This window comes from Stegastes partitus, unplaced genomic scaffold (assembly GCF_000690725.1).
Source record: "Stegastes partitus isolate 25-593 unplaced genomic scaffold, Stegastes_partitus-1.0.2 Scaffold274, whole genome shotgun sequence".
Lineage (NCBI taxonomy): Eukaryota > Metazoa > Chordata > Actinopteri > Pomacentridae > Stegastes > Stegastes partitus.
Window position 1 is genome coordinate 13,478 of NW_007578005.1, and position 12,485 is coordinate 25,962.

General features: G+C 41.0%; 2 protein-coding genes across 2 annotated transcripts; one reads left to right on the forward strand and one right to left on the reverse strand.

Annotated features, from left to right (window-relative positions):
• Positions 1-311: 311 nt before the first annotated feature.
• On the forward strand, positions 312-2,860 carry LOC103357799 (glypican-6-like; the record flags this gene model as incomplete). The annotated part of the gene is made up of 3 exons (XM_008282511.1): positions 312-448; positions 1,461-1,636; positions 2,623-2,860. Coding segments are annotated over 3 exons (522 nt in total), but the record flags the coding sequence as incomplete, so codon positions are not given.
• Positions 2,861-4,937: 2,077 nt separating this feature from the next.
• dct (dopachrome tautomerase) lies at positions 4,938-9,490 on the reverse strand. The gene is made up of 8 exons (XM_008282481.1): positions 8,982-9,490; positions 8,586-8,885; positions 8,058-8,158; positions 7,339-7,505; positions 7,028-7,207; positions 6,558-6,693; positions 6,252-6,453; positions 4,938-5,865 (listed from the first exon to the last, which is right to left on the reverse strand). Exons 1-8 carry the CDS (start codon positions 9,268-9,270, stop codon positions 5,690-5,692), a joined length of 1,551 nt encoding a protein of 516 aa, XP_008280703.1. The 5' UTR covers positions 9,271-9,490; the 3' UTR covers positions 4,938-5,689.
• Between the last annotated feature and the right edge of the window lie 2,995 nt (positions 9,491-12,485).

Genomic DNA, 12,485 nt, shown 5'->3' on the forward strand with positions numbered 1-12,485 from the left:
GAAAAAAAAGACTGAACTATAATCCCACACTGACTCCATGATGTTCTGTTGAGACTGTACCATCTGTTGCAGGATTCCCTCTTGTTGCTGAAGATTTCTAATTCTGGCAAAAAGTTTGGGTCAATGTCATGTTTCAGAATCGATTTCAGACTAAACAGAAAATCTCCCTGATGGAAAAGCACAGTAGATAAGAATACAAACATAATAAATGTCTAAAACTTTTGCACACGACTTCATGTATAAATAATAAAAGCTAGACTTGATTCGTCTTTTTTTCCCCTCTCTTGTAACAACCCCTTTTCTTTGCTTAGGTGGTTGACATAAAAGAGAAACTAAAGCTGTCCAAGAAATTTTGGTCCAACCTGCCCGAGGCGATGTGTGTGGAGGACAGAGTGACCGCTGGAAATGCCAGTGATGAGGAGTGCTGGAATGGACACACCAAGGGCAGGTAAGGCCACCAGGACTCGGGGCTAATGCAGGCTAACACAAAAGGTTACTTAGAAGTCCAAAGTCTGCTCAGCTCGCCTGATGTAAAGCGGTCTAATCCGAGAATTAACAAAGATTATTTACTTTCCCTGACTTAAACTCCACTGCGCAAGAGCTTGGCATAGTTTGATTCAACTAAAAGCAGAACGTCGCCTCTTGAACGCTCCATCGCTCTGGTTTGGTCTGATTGTGTAGTAAAGCTTACTTTTTCTCAATTTATTTTTTTTTTGTGGAACTGTGATTGTTAGTTAAAATGCTCAGCCAGGATAGTACTCCCACTGTTAATCTGATTTCATTTTTAAAGCAAAATATTTGCATGAGGGCTCTAAATGCCCCCGGCTATTTCCGAGGTCACAGCAAATTGATTTATGCTACTTTTATTCATAATGTCAACTCTATTATTTAAACAAGAAGATGTTCACGGTGTACATTTTTAAAAATAACCCTTAGAGCTAATAATGTAGCATACAGTTGCCGTGTTCCAAAATGAAAAGAATATCACTCGGGAAATCAGATGTTGCCTCTTTTAACTGGGTGAGAGTGTGGAGGTGCATGTTATCGAGGGGGATCTGGGCTTAAGGAGGGGGAAACAAATGCTGTTGTGTCAGATGATTCAAGGAATGCCCTCACATGATGGCCTGCTGCTTATTTATCAAAGAGGAATGCAGGAGGCAGACATGTTTTCCCTAGAGAAATGTCTCGCAAGTGCGTCAGAACACTACCCTGACTGGGTCAAATGTTCATTTTGCTAACACAAAGAGCTATTCCCAAATGCTTTATGAGAATCAGACCCAAAACTACAAAACCGCTGTAATGTTACTCCACCCTTAGCTTCTTTCTGGTCTCTTATGTTGAACTGCTAATGGGAATCCTTTGCATGTCAGAGACGCCCGTTTTAAGCACTCACTGGTTTCTTCTCTTACCAAGCAGCTTTACAATGACAGCGACTTCATCTCATTTGTTATGCTATAAAGGTACTTTCCCGAAGTCCAGAAGGACGGCCTCACCAACCAGTTGAACAACCCCGAGGTCGGCGTCGACATCACGCGCCCAGACACCTTCATCCGTCAGCAGATCATGGCTCTGAGGGTGATGACCAACAAGTTGAAAAATGCCTACAATGGCAACGATATCTACTTTCAAGACTCAAGTAAGACTGTTTGCCGCCTTCATGTGTACAAATGTGACAACATGCTACAATTTTTTTTTCTTTTCTTGAGGAGAGAAATGTATTTTTAGTCCTGCCCTCCCCCACCCCGTTTGGTCAAGTTCATGTTCCAGCTACTTGTCACTCATCTTGATAAGCTGTCTACTTTGAAATGCTGTCTAACCTTGAGGCAGAAGTATTTACCATCAGTAAAGCCACAGGAGGCACGGAAGGTGTAAATAGCTAACACTGGCAATGTGTAGTAGTTTAAAAAATAAGAAGAAGAAGAAAATACTGTCCTTTTCTTCATCAAGGTTTTTAAGCTTTGGTAGAAATTGTAGGAACAATGTTGAGGCATCATATCAGGTGTGCAGGATTCTGCTCTATTATACATACTTACATACCATGTTTACTGAATATGTTAAGTTTTCAGAGAGTGGTGTGTTTACAAATCTTGCAAATGCAGAGCAGTACGAACTTAACTTGGATTTCATGTCCACTTGATAAATGTAACTTCAGTCGTGGGTGGACACGGCTTTTAGCTCTGTTTTGGGTCTCCACCAACTCTTAATCTCTCAATATATCTGGACCTGAACGCTCTGCTATGTTAACAAGGTAGCTGCTAGCTGTGTCTGCCTGCTGTTTAGTGCTGGCCAGTGGATTTATTAGAGTACGTGAAAACAATGCTGATGAGGGCAGTGATAGTGAAACAGAACAGATAAAACGCTCCAAGGGATTGATGGGAACTGCTAGTGATAATATTTTTTTTGTGCGTTTATCTCCATGAATGCCACTTTTCAGATAATCATGGTCTTTTGGTGCTCTCTTATAGGGAAAAAATATATATGAAATGAATGTGTGGAAGGTCTGTGCTGTAGCTTTAAAGCAGTAATTTAGTGCTGTAAAGTCTGCTTGAGCTGTTGACTAATGTTGCACTAGTATTACAGGGATGTGCTCATTCTGGCTTGTGTTCTGTTATGGTATTACAGGCGACGAAGGTAGTGGCTCAGGCAGTGGCAGCGGATGCACAGAGGTCTGCCCAACATACATGGACGGCACAGCTGCCACTGAAACCCCGGTGGTGAGAGCCGACCGGAGCGGGCCTGTGGATGACTCTGCCTCGCTCTGTGCACCCTCTGTAGCCCTGCCAGCCATGCTGGCCCTCTCAGCCCTGGCACTTCACCGACAATGGAGATAATGCTGGAGGAACAGGCTAAACATGGACAGCAGGTTTTTTTTTTCTTTTTTTTTTTTTTCGTTTTTTTTTTCCTTTTCGCAGTTTTTATATTCAGGCAGATTGGAGCTACAGTCAAGCAGACAGCATTCACGCTGCCAGCCTTGAGGCTAGAGGAGTCTGCTCTGAAAAAGAGAGCAGTCATGCATCATGATTTCCCACTTTCCCAAAGATCGTGCAGTGCCATCCGTAGACTTGATATTTTATGGCATCTCTTCACCATCCAAAACTGATGCCGACCCAACAAACTCTGCTTCAGAGATTAAAAAAAATATATATATATTTGTTGCACATATGGCAGGTATTAATGTAGGTCTCCATGTGGAAAAATATAACTCGCACTTTGATTGTTTTGATTTTTTTATGCAAAAAAAACTTTTTGTGTGTTGAAAAATGTTGAGAATGTGGTTATTTGATGCACCTGAAAGAGGCACAATAAGTTCAACAGATGTTTAATAGTATATTTTAAAACAAAGGAGAAGGATCTAAATGACAGAAAATTCAAGGACATGCGATTTCCACCCAAATTTTCGATTGAATCCGTGTTCCATTGTCATTAACTCATGTGCCAATTATCGATTTGTGATGAGAAGCGACGAAATACTTTTATGTTTTTGGTTGTTTTTGTTTTTTAGATCAAATGCAGCCACTAAATCTATTCATCTCGCGTTTCACAATCATTTCAGCCACGTCATTTGGCAGGATTGTGGGCGCTCTATATCATTGGCTGGTCAACAGCTGCCTCGTGCTACAACTCACTACAAGGGTTAGGAGTGACATTTTATACGCTCATTTGCCTTGCAACAAATTAATCATCCGCAAAATATTCTCATATCATGCTGGTTTCTCAGGCTTGGCTTCAGAAGTATACAGCCCTGACAGAATTATTATGGGGGCAGTTATTTATATTCAGAGAAGGTGCCACCAATATGCTGCCAAAGTGATGCTGTTTCTACAGTGACTTGGTGTAAAATTAATTTCTCCATGTCAGAGAGGGCTAAACACGAATAATCACTAATGTGTAATCTTTGATAGTTTTTTTTTTTTTCTGGGTCAGAAGTAGTTGCGTGGAATGCGTTTCCATGGAATCGCTGTAAAGCATCAATGGAAAGCTACACAATAAGGGAAGTACAAATCAAAAGCTTAAAGAAAAACGATACTGAAGTGTTCCATAGATGTATTCTGCTTTCATTTTACAGAATGTCAAGCACAGTCGTTGAAAACCAGGATTGTATTTTGTGCAAATGGACGTTACACTAGAGGAGCACATTCATTCAATATAGCATCATGATCACTGAAGGAAGTCTTACGCTGCTGTAATCTCTATATAGTCATTTGGGCCTTTAACCTTTTCTGCTGCATCCTTTAGAATATTCTAAAAAAAAAAAAAACGTTTGCAGGTGTGTTTTGCAACTTTTGCATGTGATTGAATGACCAAAGTTTATTCCGTCACCGTTGCCTCAGTTTGGATAAAATAGTCATTTAAATGAACACTGAAGCAACAAAATTAAAATACTGTCAGACAGTATGAACAAGTCAAGATGAAATAAAGTAATAATAATATAAAATATATATATTTATTATTCTAGTTATGTAAAAGGGGAGGAAATTATTAAGAGAAGAAGCAGCAAACAGCACACAGTGGTTACTGGAAATGCAAAGAAAGGGTCCCTAAATTTATCTGGAAAGCTTGAATGGTTATGTCTGCAGCACAGACAGGCTTGAAGCCGACCACAGTCACCTGTGAAATGAGAATCTGTGGAGACTGGACAGGGCTGAATGCTTCAGTGGAGCTCCTCAGTAGAGCGTACTTACAGAGAATGTGAGAGGCCTGGCACTGCTGAGGGGGGCGGACAAAACCAGCCTGGATGTACATCCACTGTTCTCTGAGAGCCCGTCAGGTCCATAACCACCAGGCCAGCTAAGCTTACATATCCACAGAATTAGCCTGCGTTATGCCCGTCGCAGTATATCAATGAATATTTGTTGAGCTTTTCTTTATTGCATATAATTCTGCATCATTTGCATCCACATGACAAGAACACAAGTACTGAGAAAATATGTCACATGTGTCATTTAAAATGATTCTTTATTATGACTATTGATCTCACAGGATGCCCTTTTTATGTTTTGTATCATTGAACTTTTAATATTTTTGCAATAAAATATTAAAAACGGATGTCTGGTCAGACAAATTACTGAAAAATTGAATGAGTAGGAAAATGTCAACATTTTTCCTTTTTTTTTTTTTATTACAATTATTGCATTGCTGGATGAATTCAAATCCTACAGAGGAAAACGTTTATTTAGAGTTTGAATAGAATTTCAAACTGAATGGTGACGAACTAGTTGAGCAAGTATGCCTTACTGTTTTTCAGTGCAATTAAGATGATTGCATTTGTGTTTTGTTACTGTTCTTGAGAATAAATTGTTATTAAAAACATTCCAATAGATTTGTATTTGTGGTAACTCTGTAAATGATACACAACAAGAGATGGTAATGGGAAACAAAAGGGGGTCGTGTTTTGACATTTTCTAAAAGGATCTTTACATTCTGGTTAAAGTATACATTCATTTACAATGGCTTGGATCGTGTGGTGACTTTCTACTCATATTTTCCAATGGGTAGTATACGATTCACATGATTGTTCCTACATGAAATTTGATTTAATATCTAAAAGGCATAAGTGTCATTCATTTTGCAGGATTAAATATATTCCTTGTGCTTCACAGTCGAGCCTACGCAACACTGCAGACCGGCTGCTCCGTCTCTCTTAGGTATGTATGAGCACTGAAGTGCATTTCAGTACAACAGGTGAAATCTAGGCTTCCTCTGTGTACTTTCTATTTGTGAAATCTGCTTTTATCAGAGGTTCAAAGCCTCTGTTTCTCCGCTGACGCAGGTAGAGCACAAAGATAAGGAGAAGCACCAGGAGACCAATGAAGACTCCCCCCAGAGTGGAACCCAGCACAAACACGCCGGGCCCTCCATCTGCATCTGTAAAGATGAAGTACAGGTGGAGACACACACTGAAACCTTTTAGCAGAAGGAAAAAACTGAATACGATATTTGTTATGTTAAAAAAAGAAGGTATTCAAGATTTTCACCACTACATAACAAAGACTTAATGAGGCTTTGAAGCAGCATCGGTGACTCACTGTGACCACCAGCAGCAAGTTTACTGCTTTATTCAAAACTAGTCTGGCACAAATAACCCCCAAGAAAACAACCTATAGCTTTTAGATTTTGGTTTTGTACAGATTATATGGTATATATGTTTTTAGTCTTTATGTGAAGCTGCTTCATATTGACTGAAGGCACTATAGTTGAATCTCCTCATCATAATCTCAAAATAGACTCGACCCATTCCAATGTTTCCTTACCATCCAGGGCAATAGCATAGGAATAGCCCAGCTGCTCCGACGGGATGTAGATCTCCTCGTTGGTGATGGGAGGGAAAAAGGGAACCATGTTGTAGTCCCTGTTGTGACCGATGGGGGCCATCTCGTCCGGGAAGGTGGCGTTGGACGGAACAAACCTCCTCATCCACTCGTCGAAAATGGCGTCGGTGAAAGCGTGGAGCACCTGCGAAGGAAACACCACAGAAACACCACAGTGATTTCAATGCACGGGGGGAGGAATGTGTGTACCGTGTCATTTCATTGGAAACCATGATATTAGATACTGACCAGAAAGATGGGGTCGTTGGCCGCAGAGTGAGACAAAGAGCTGGTTCCATTGAGCATCGAGTGGACAAGGTTGTGAAGGTTATCGACGGATTCACTCAGTTCTCCGTCTGGCTTGTCGTACCCCTCCAGTGCGTTTCTGTTGGTTAGAAAGCACAGGGTTTGGTAAGATGCAGTTGTGCGATGAAATTTTAGAAGTTAATCAAATTTTTGGGGGGCCTTTTTTAGCCTTTATTATAGCCAAAAGTGGAGAAAGAAAGGATATATGGGGAGAAGAGTCGGGGAAGAACCTGCAGTAAATGGTCATGGGCTGGACTCAAACCCACGACCCCTGTCTCGGGGACTACAGCCCCTCTTCATGGGTCAACCAGTTGAGCTAACGGGGTGCCCAGAAGTTAATCTAATTCAAACAAACCTTCGATTACAGTAGCACGAGTGAAATAGCAGGTATAAATGCAACATTGGAGTTATACCTAAAGCTAAAGGAGGAGTTGGTGAAATAGGGAGGGCTGTCGAAGTCCCTGATGCCGAGACAGCTTCTGACGTCATTCATGGTTGGCAGAGACATGTTTCCTCTCTCCATGATGCCTCGCTGAATGAAACCCTCGTTGGTGCCGTTGCAGAGAGTCACCAGGCGGTTGTAGTCATCCAGACTGGAAAGGAAAACACATGTAAAGCATTCAGACGGATTCGTAGAATTCTAGACGCGTACTGCTTAGTTCATTTCAACCCAGCTAATAATTACTGAGATCTCTCCACCCTTCTGTCAATATGTTGTGCTGACCTGTTGCACACCACGCCCCATCTGGAGAATCTGGACTGGTTGCTGATGAGGGAGGGGTTGTCTGGGTTTCTGCCTCCCAGCAGAGAGTCGGTGCACACATCACACTCGCTCTGCCCCGTGGCAAAGTTCCAGTAGGGGATTGCAAAGTTCTCATTGCCAGTCAGTCTCTGCAGCGCAAAAGGCACATTTTATTGATTTTAGTTTACATTAGTATGAGGAATGTTTTTTTCTTTCTTTGTTGATATGGCTTCACTTTCTCTTCTCTGTGTTTTCTGTCTGCATCAAACCTTCATCCTCTCACTTTTTCCCATCAACACCTTGTATTTTGGAAAATCTTCCACATAATTATCATGCATCCACCCTGATTTCTGTTCTTTAAAAAACAGCAAAATGCTCTCAATCAGTCTGCAACACGAGCAAAATAGTTTTTTTTAGGAAGGTTAGAGCGAAGTGATGCAGCAAAATGTTACTGATTAATAAACTCGATGGATACACACCACGATGAAATAACATTCGTAGGAGATTTTATGTTCCCTCCAGAATATCAGACACTGATACACCAATACAATGTGTTCGTAATATGTGATTCAAACTGACTGTAAATAGTGTTACACATTTAAAGGTGAGGATATCAAATCAAAAAATCAAAAAAGAACCTTTGTCATGCAACTGCCCAAAAAAGAAAAACAAAAAAGTGTAGCTCAGTAAATTACACATACCTGCAACTCTCTTTCCAGGCTCAGAAGGTGATATCTGTGCCAGGTGATGAACGCTGGACCTTTGTGGGAGAAATCAATGGCTCTGAAGGGACGACCAGGTCCTGCAGGGAGATCAAGTGTTTGATTCATTCGATCACAAGACAAAAAAAATGGGCACAACATGTGAAAGATGAACATTATGCCTTTTAATTCATGTGTGAAAGAACAAATTGCTAATGTATTCTCATGAAGAGTCATACTCACCACCACATAAAACACAGTGGGCTATCCCTGCTCATTTAGGTGAAGATTAATACTAAACAACATCTTAATGATCCTGTTTGTTTGCTACAAAATGTATGTCAACCACATGAAACAGGTCTAGATTGATCTTTTTTTTTTTTAAGTCAAACTCCACAAAACAATCACAAAAAAGATTCCAAAGATTATTTAAAATAGTTTTTAGCACTTTTACAATCATATTTAACGGAATAAAAAGCCACAACTTAAACAGTTCTGATGTTTTTATATGAAGAAAGACTGATTTACCAAGAAGAGTGTCTCTGACGGAGTAGTAATGCTGCCAGACAAAGAAGTCGTAGATGGAGATGTTGGCAATCTGTGGGTCGGTTCCGTTCGGCCCCAGGAGCCCCAGCCAGTGCTGGGTGGCGATCACGTAGTCTGGGTGGGTGGTGGTCTTAGCCAGCTCCAGAACATCCAGGAATTCCTGGAGCTCTTCGGGGGTCAAGGAGTGGATGTCCTTCCGCACCACAGGAGCTCTCCTCTGGTCACAGTTGGCTCCGGTCCAGCCAAACTTACACTGACCACAGTCAAAACCTGCAAAGTTACCTGCAGCACAAAGAGCAAAGTAAAGGTCAAAACAGGTCCAGGTCCAAAATAAAGCCCCTATCTATTTGAGTCTTTAACTTTAAACAAACCACTCACCAGTGCATCTGCAAGTCTGATTGAAGAATTTGGTCGGCCACCTCTCTCTGTCGTCAACGTTCCTCAGCCTGTACGGTCCTCCCCAGGGCTTGGAGTCGACTCGGACGGCAGAGCAGATCCCTCTGCCTGACAGGGATCCACAAATGTTAGCAGGATCTGAGCCCAGAGCAGGGCAGCACTGCTTGGTCTGGATCCCCTCCACCGTGCAGCACACTCGAGGAAACTGAGCCTCTGCAGGGTCGGTGCAGAGGAACAGACAAAAGAGACCAAGACCCAGCGCAATCCTCATATTTCACCTGCTTGTTTCCTGCAGTCAGTGGCGACAAATCAGTTTGTAGATCAACGCTCAGCTGTAATACGGTCAATTAGTTCCCCCAGAGGAGTGTAGAATCTCCCTCTGCTACGGTCCCCCGTTGTGTATCTTCAAATTAGATGCAGTGATAGTTTTAACATCTGTGGAAACAACACTTAAAGGCAAATCATGCTGTGTTCCAGCTGGTTTCATGCACGTTAAGAAAGCCTCTAATTTCTGTTCTTGCTTTTGTAGAGGGGGATTAAGCCATCGGTCTTGTGATGATCACCTGACAGCAGAGCAGCGAGCTGCACTGAGAGCCGGGTGAATATCAAGAAACTGCCTGAGGGGAGCGTAAAGTTTTCTGCGGCCGCTGTACCAAAAAGAAACAATTGTGATTCTGATTTGGTCGTTGCTGAGTCAGTCTCATAAAAAGCCAACCCAGAAAAAAAAAAAAAAAAAAAAAACCCCAGCAGCTTTCAAGTGGGTGCCCCCTTCTGCATATCTGGTAATTCAGAATAATGGACTAATCACTTTAATCCAGCCACAAGTTTATATAACATTTTGGAGCTTGTTGGCACAAGTCCGCTCACAACTTCTGTCTTCTCACCTTTTCACCCCAGGACTCAGCTGACAGCCTCTGCAGTGCATGTGGGGTGATAAAGAACAGCAGCAGACCTGATGATCTATAGAAGCACATGTTTTACACTCTGCTCATATGTATGAACGTGTGTGGAGGAAAAAATAAACTGCATAACTGCACATATCAAATAAAAACGAAATATTTATTGTGTAAAAGATGTTTGTCGGTTTGATATCTGATCGCCAAATGAAGACAAATTACTCTTTCAAGTAGAAGTAGACAAAATGTAGAAATAATTAAATGCCCTTCTTTAAAACACATTAGAACCAGAATGACATATTATTGGATTATAATTATTTTTACGACATGTAAATCACTGCAGTGCTGATGAAGTGTAATTCATGTATGTCACACTTATATGAATTTCACCAGAGGGCCAATAAAGTCTTAACAACCTGCAATAATATATTTGCATGAATTAGTTTATTACATCTATGGTATTGATTTGGATCTGCATATACAGTAAAATAAAAAATATGAGAGCTTGCTATAGAAGTATACAGTTGTACAAAATAGCAATACTCATGTAAATTAAATAGTGCTGGATTTACTTATTAGTTTCCATCATTGCTAATAGTTTATTGTCTTCAAAACATATTAAAGGTTCAGCAACACACATGATGTTCATTTTATTATAAGAGCTGATTCACGGTCAGGAAAGGAACTGTAGCAAATTCAGGTCAAAGAGGATTTTAATGTTGTGATCTTCATAAAACTAAGAGCAAGTTTGTTTTCCAGGGAAGAGTTTGGACCACAAAATCTCCCACAGACAGAAGAACCGTCCTGTGTTCAGTACCCACCGGATCTAACCGCACCCAGTCGTCGCATTCAGCCCAAAAACTGAATGAATGCTTTTTGTGTTTAGAGACTGTATTTTATGTCCATGACCATCATGTGACCGTGTATCTGTGTGTGTTTTGTTCTTTGTATTTGCCTTTTATTGTCGTTGCGTTCCCCTATAGCATGCACATTTATTTCCCTTCTGCTCATTAAAAATCTACAATCTGAATCACCTCGCCTTGTTCTTCCTCTTCCCTTTCTTTAAAAGGTTAAATCCAGTTCTATACTATCTGACTCATTCCCACATTCACGAGGTTGCGCTTGTGACTGAGGAAAGATAATCACCTTCTCTGTGTGTTTTCATCACAAGTCATCACAGCTACGTGATCGAACGGGACGGTGTTATCAATTACAGGATTTGTCGAGCAACGCCCTTAAGGAATAAATGTGATTTACGCAGACCTTTCTACAAGCAACCTGTGGTCATAGACGCAGAACTCCACGCCCCTCAAAGACGCTTTATAATGAGTAAAACCTGTGATCCTGAAAGTTGTCTGACCCACACTCCTGATGCATTCCAGTGGTCTGGCATGTGACTGCTGACGGTTAAGTACATGTACTATGTAATGTTAAGGGGACTCTGTTTTTCCCTTTGCCCTGAAGAGAACCTTATTAGAGTGGTTTCTAGTTCAACTGGCTTTTCTACGAAAGCTATGAGTGAAGCAGATTATTGATCCAAGATTTAGAATAGAATAGAATCATTTAAAATGGTGTTGCCAGTGTGATCTCAATACATGTTCCATTTTGGATATAACGTGCCATTTCTGTTTTGAAGCACATTTTAATTAAAATGTCATTTTAAACATGTCAGTATCAGCAAAGCCTGGATCACACATGTGCTTTTAAGGAGGTGTGGAAAATGTGGCAGATTTAAAATCAGTGTCCAAGTCAAAATGCCTCTAACAGAGATGAAGTATCAGATAAACACAGGGAGTCTGCACAGAGAGCAGCGGCTCCATGAGAAACCTCATGTGTGACCACTGAGTCCTTTACACAACAGGCCCTGCGAGGTTCACTGCACTCAACAGGATTAGTGAGCAGAATTCCTTGAAGGCAAACGGAACTGCTCTGCTGAAATTATTTCACATTAATTTCAGCAAATAAGTGTGCAAATGGTTTTGTTTGTTCGTCGTGGTCATGGCTCGTCATCTGGAGGAAATGGGATGTTGTGCCTGTAAGAAGCAGAGTCTCTCACACACCAGTATATAAATTTAAATCAAATCAGACACGAGATGAGATAAATCAAACGCTCGCAAGGGATTCATATCTACTAGATGTTTACAAACACATTTAAGTGAATTAGTTCATTTCAGAATGTAGAAACTGAATTAAAACAGATTTAAAGAGTAATTGAATTAATTTATTTGACAAACCCTGTATGGTAGGGAAAGCTGATGAAGAAGCCTTTTGCAATTACTTCCAATCATGATGTGAGTTTTTTAATGGAGCAGTTGCATGATGGTGGTGGTGGAGGGGTGATGGATCTGATCTGGACTTTTGATGATGCACATTCTGACAAAAACTGGAGGTGCGCTGGACGGACACAGACATGAAGACATCGCAGTTTGAGCTGACAGCAGCAGAGAAAGGAATCATTTTAAATTTTGAGAGGTGCAACATGATTGGATCGCGCAAGTCGTGACAGAATATGATTGGTTTATTTGAACGCCTTCAGTCGGTTGATTAAGTTACAGGAAGGAAGAGAGGGAGGAAATATGAGTAACCAGAG

Bases quoted from the DNA above. Each gene is read 5' to 3' on its own strand.
- dct (XM_008282481.1), bottom strand. From the start codon at position 9,270: ATGAGGATTGCGCTGGGTCTTGGTCTCTTTTGTCTGTTCCTCTGCACC. The intron at 8,886-8,981 runs GTGAGTGGTTTG...TTTGTGCTGCAG, and splicing joins TCAGACTTGCAGATGCACTG to GTAACTTTGCAGGTTTTGAC. The intron at 7,506-8,057 runs GTATGTGTAATT...TTTGCGCTGCAG, and splicing joins GCCTGGAAAGAGAGTTGCAG to AGACTGACTGGCAATGAGAA.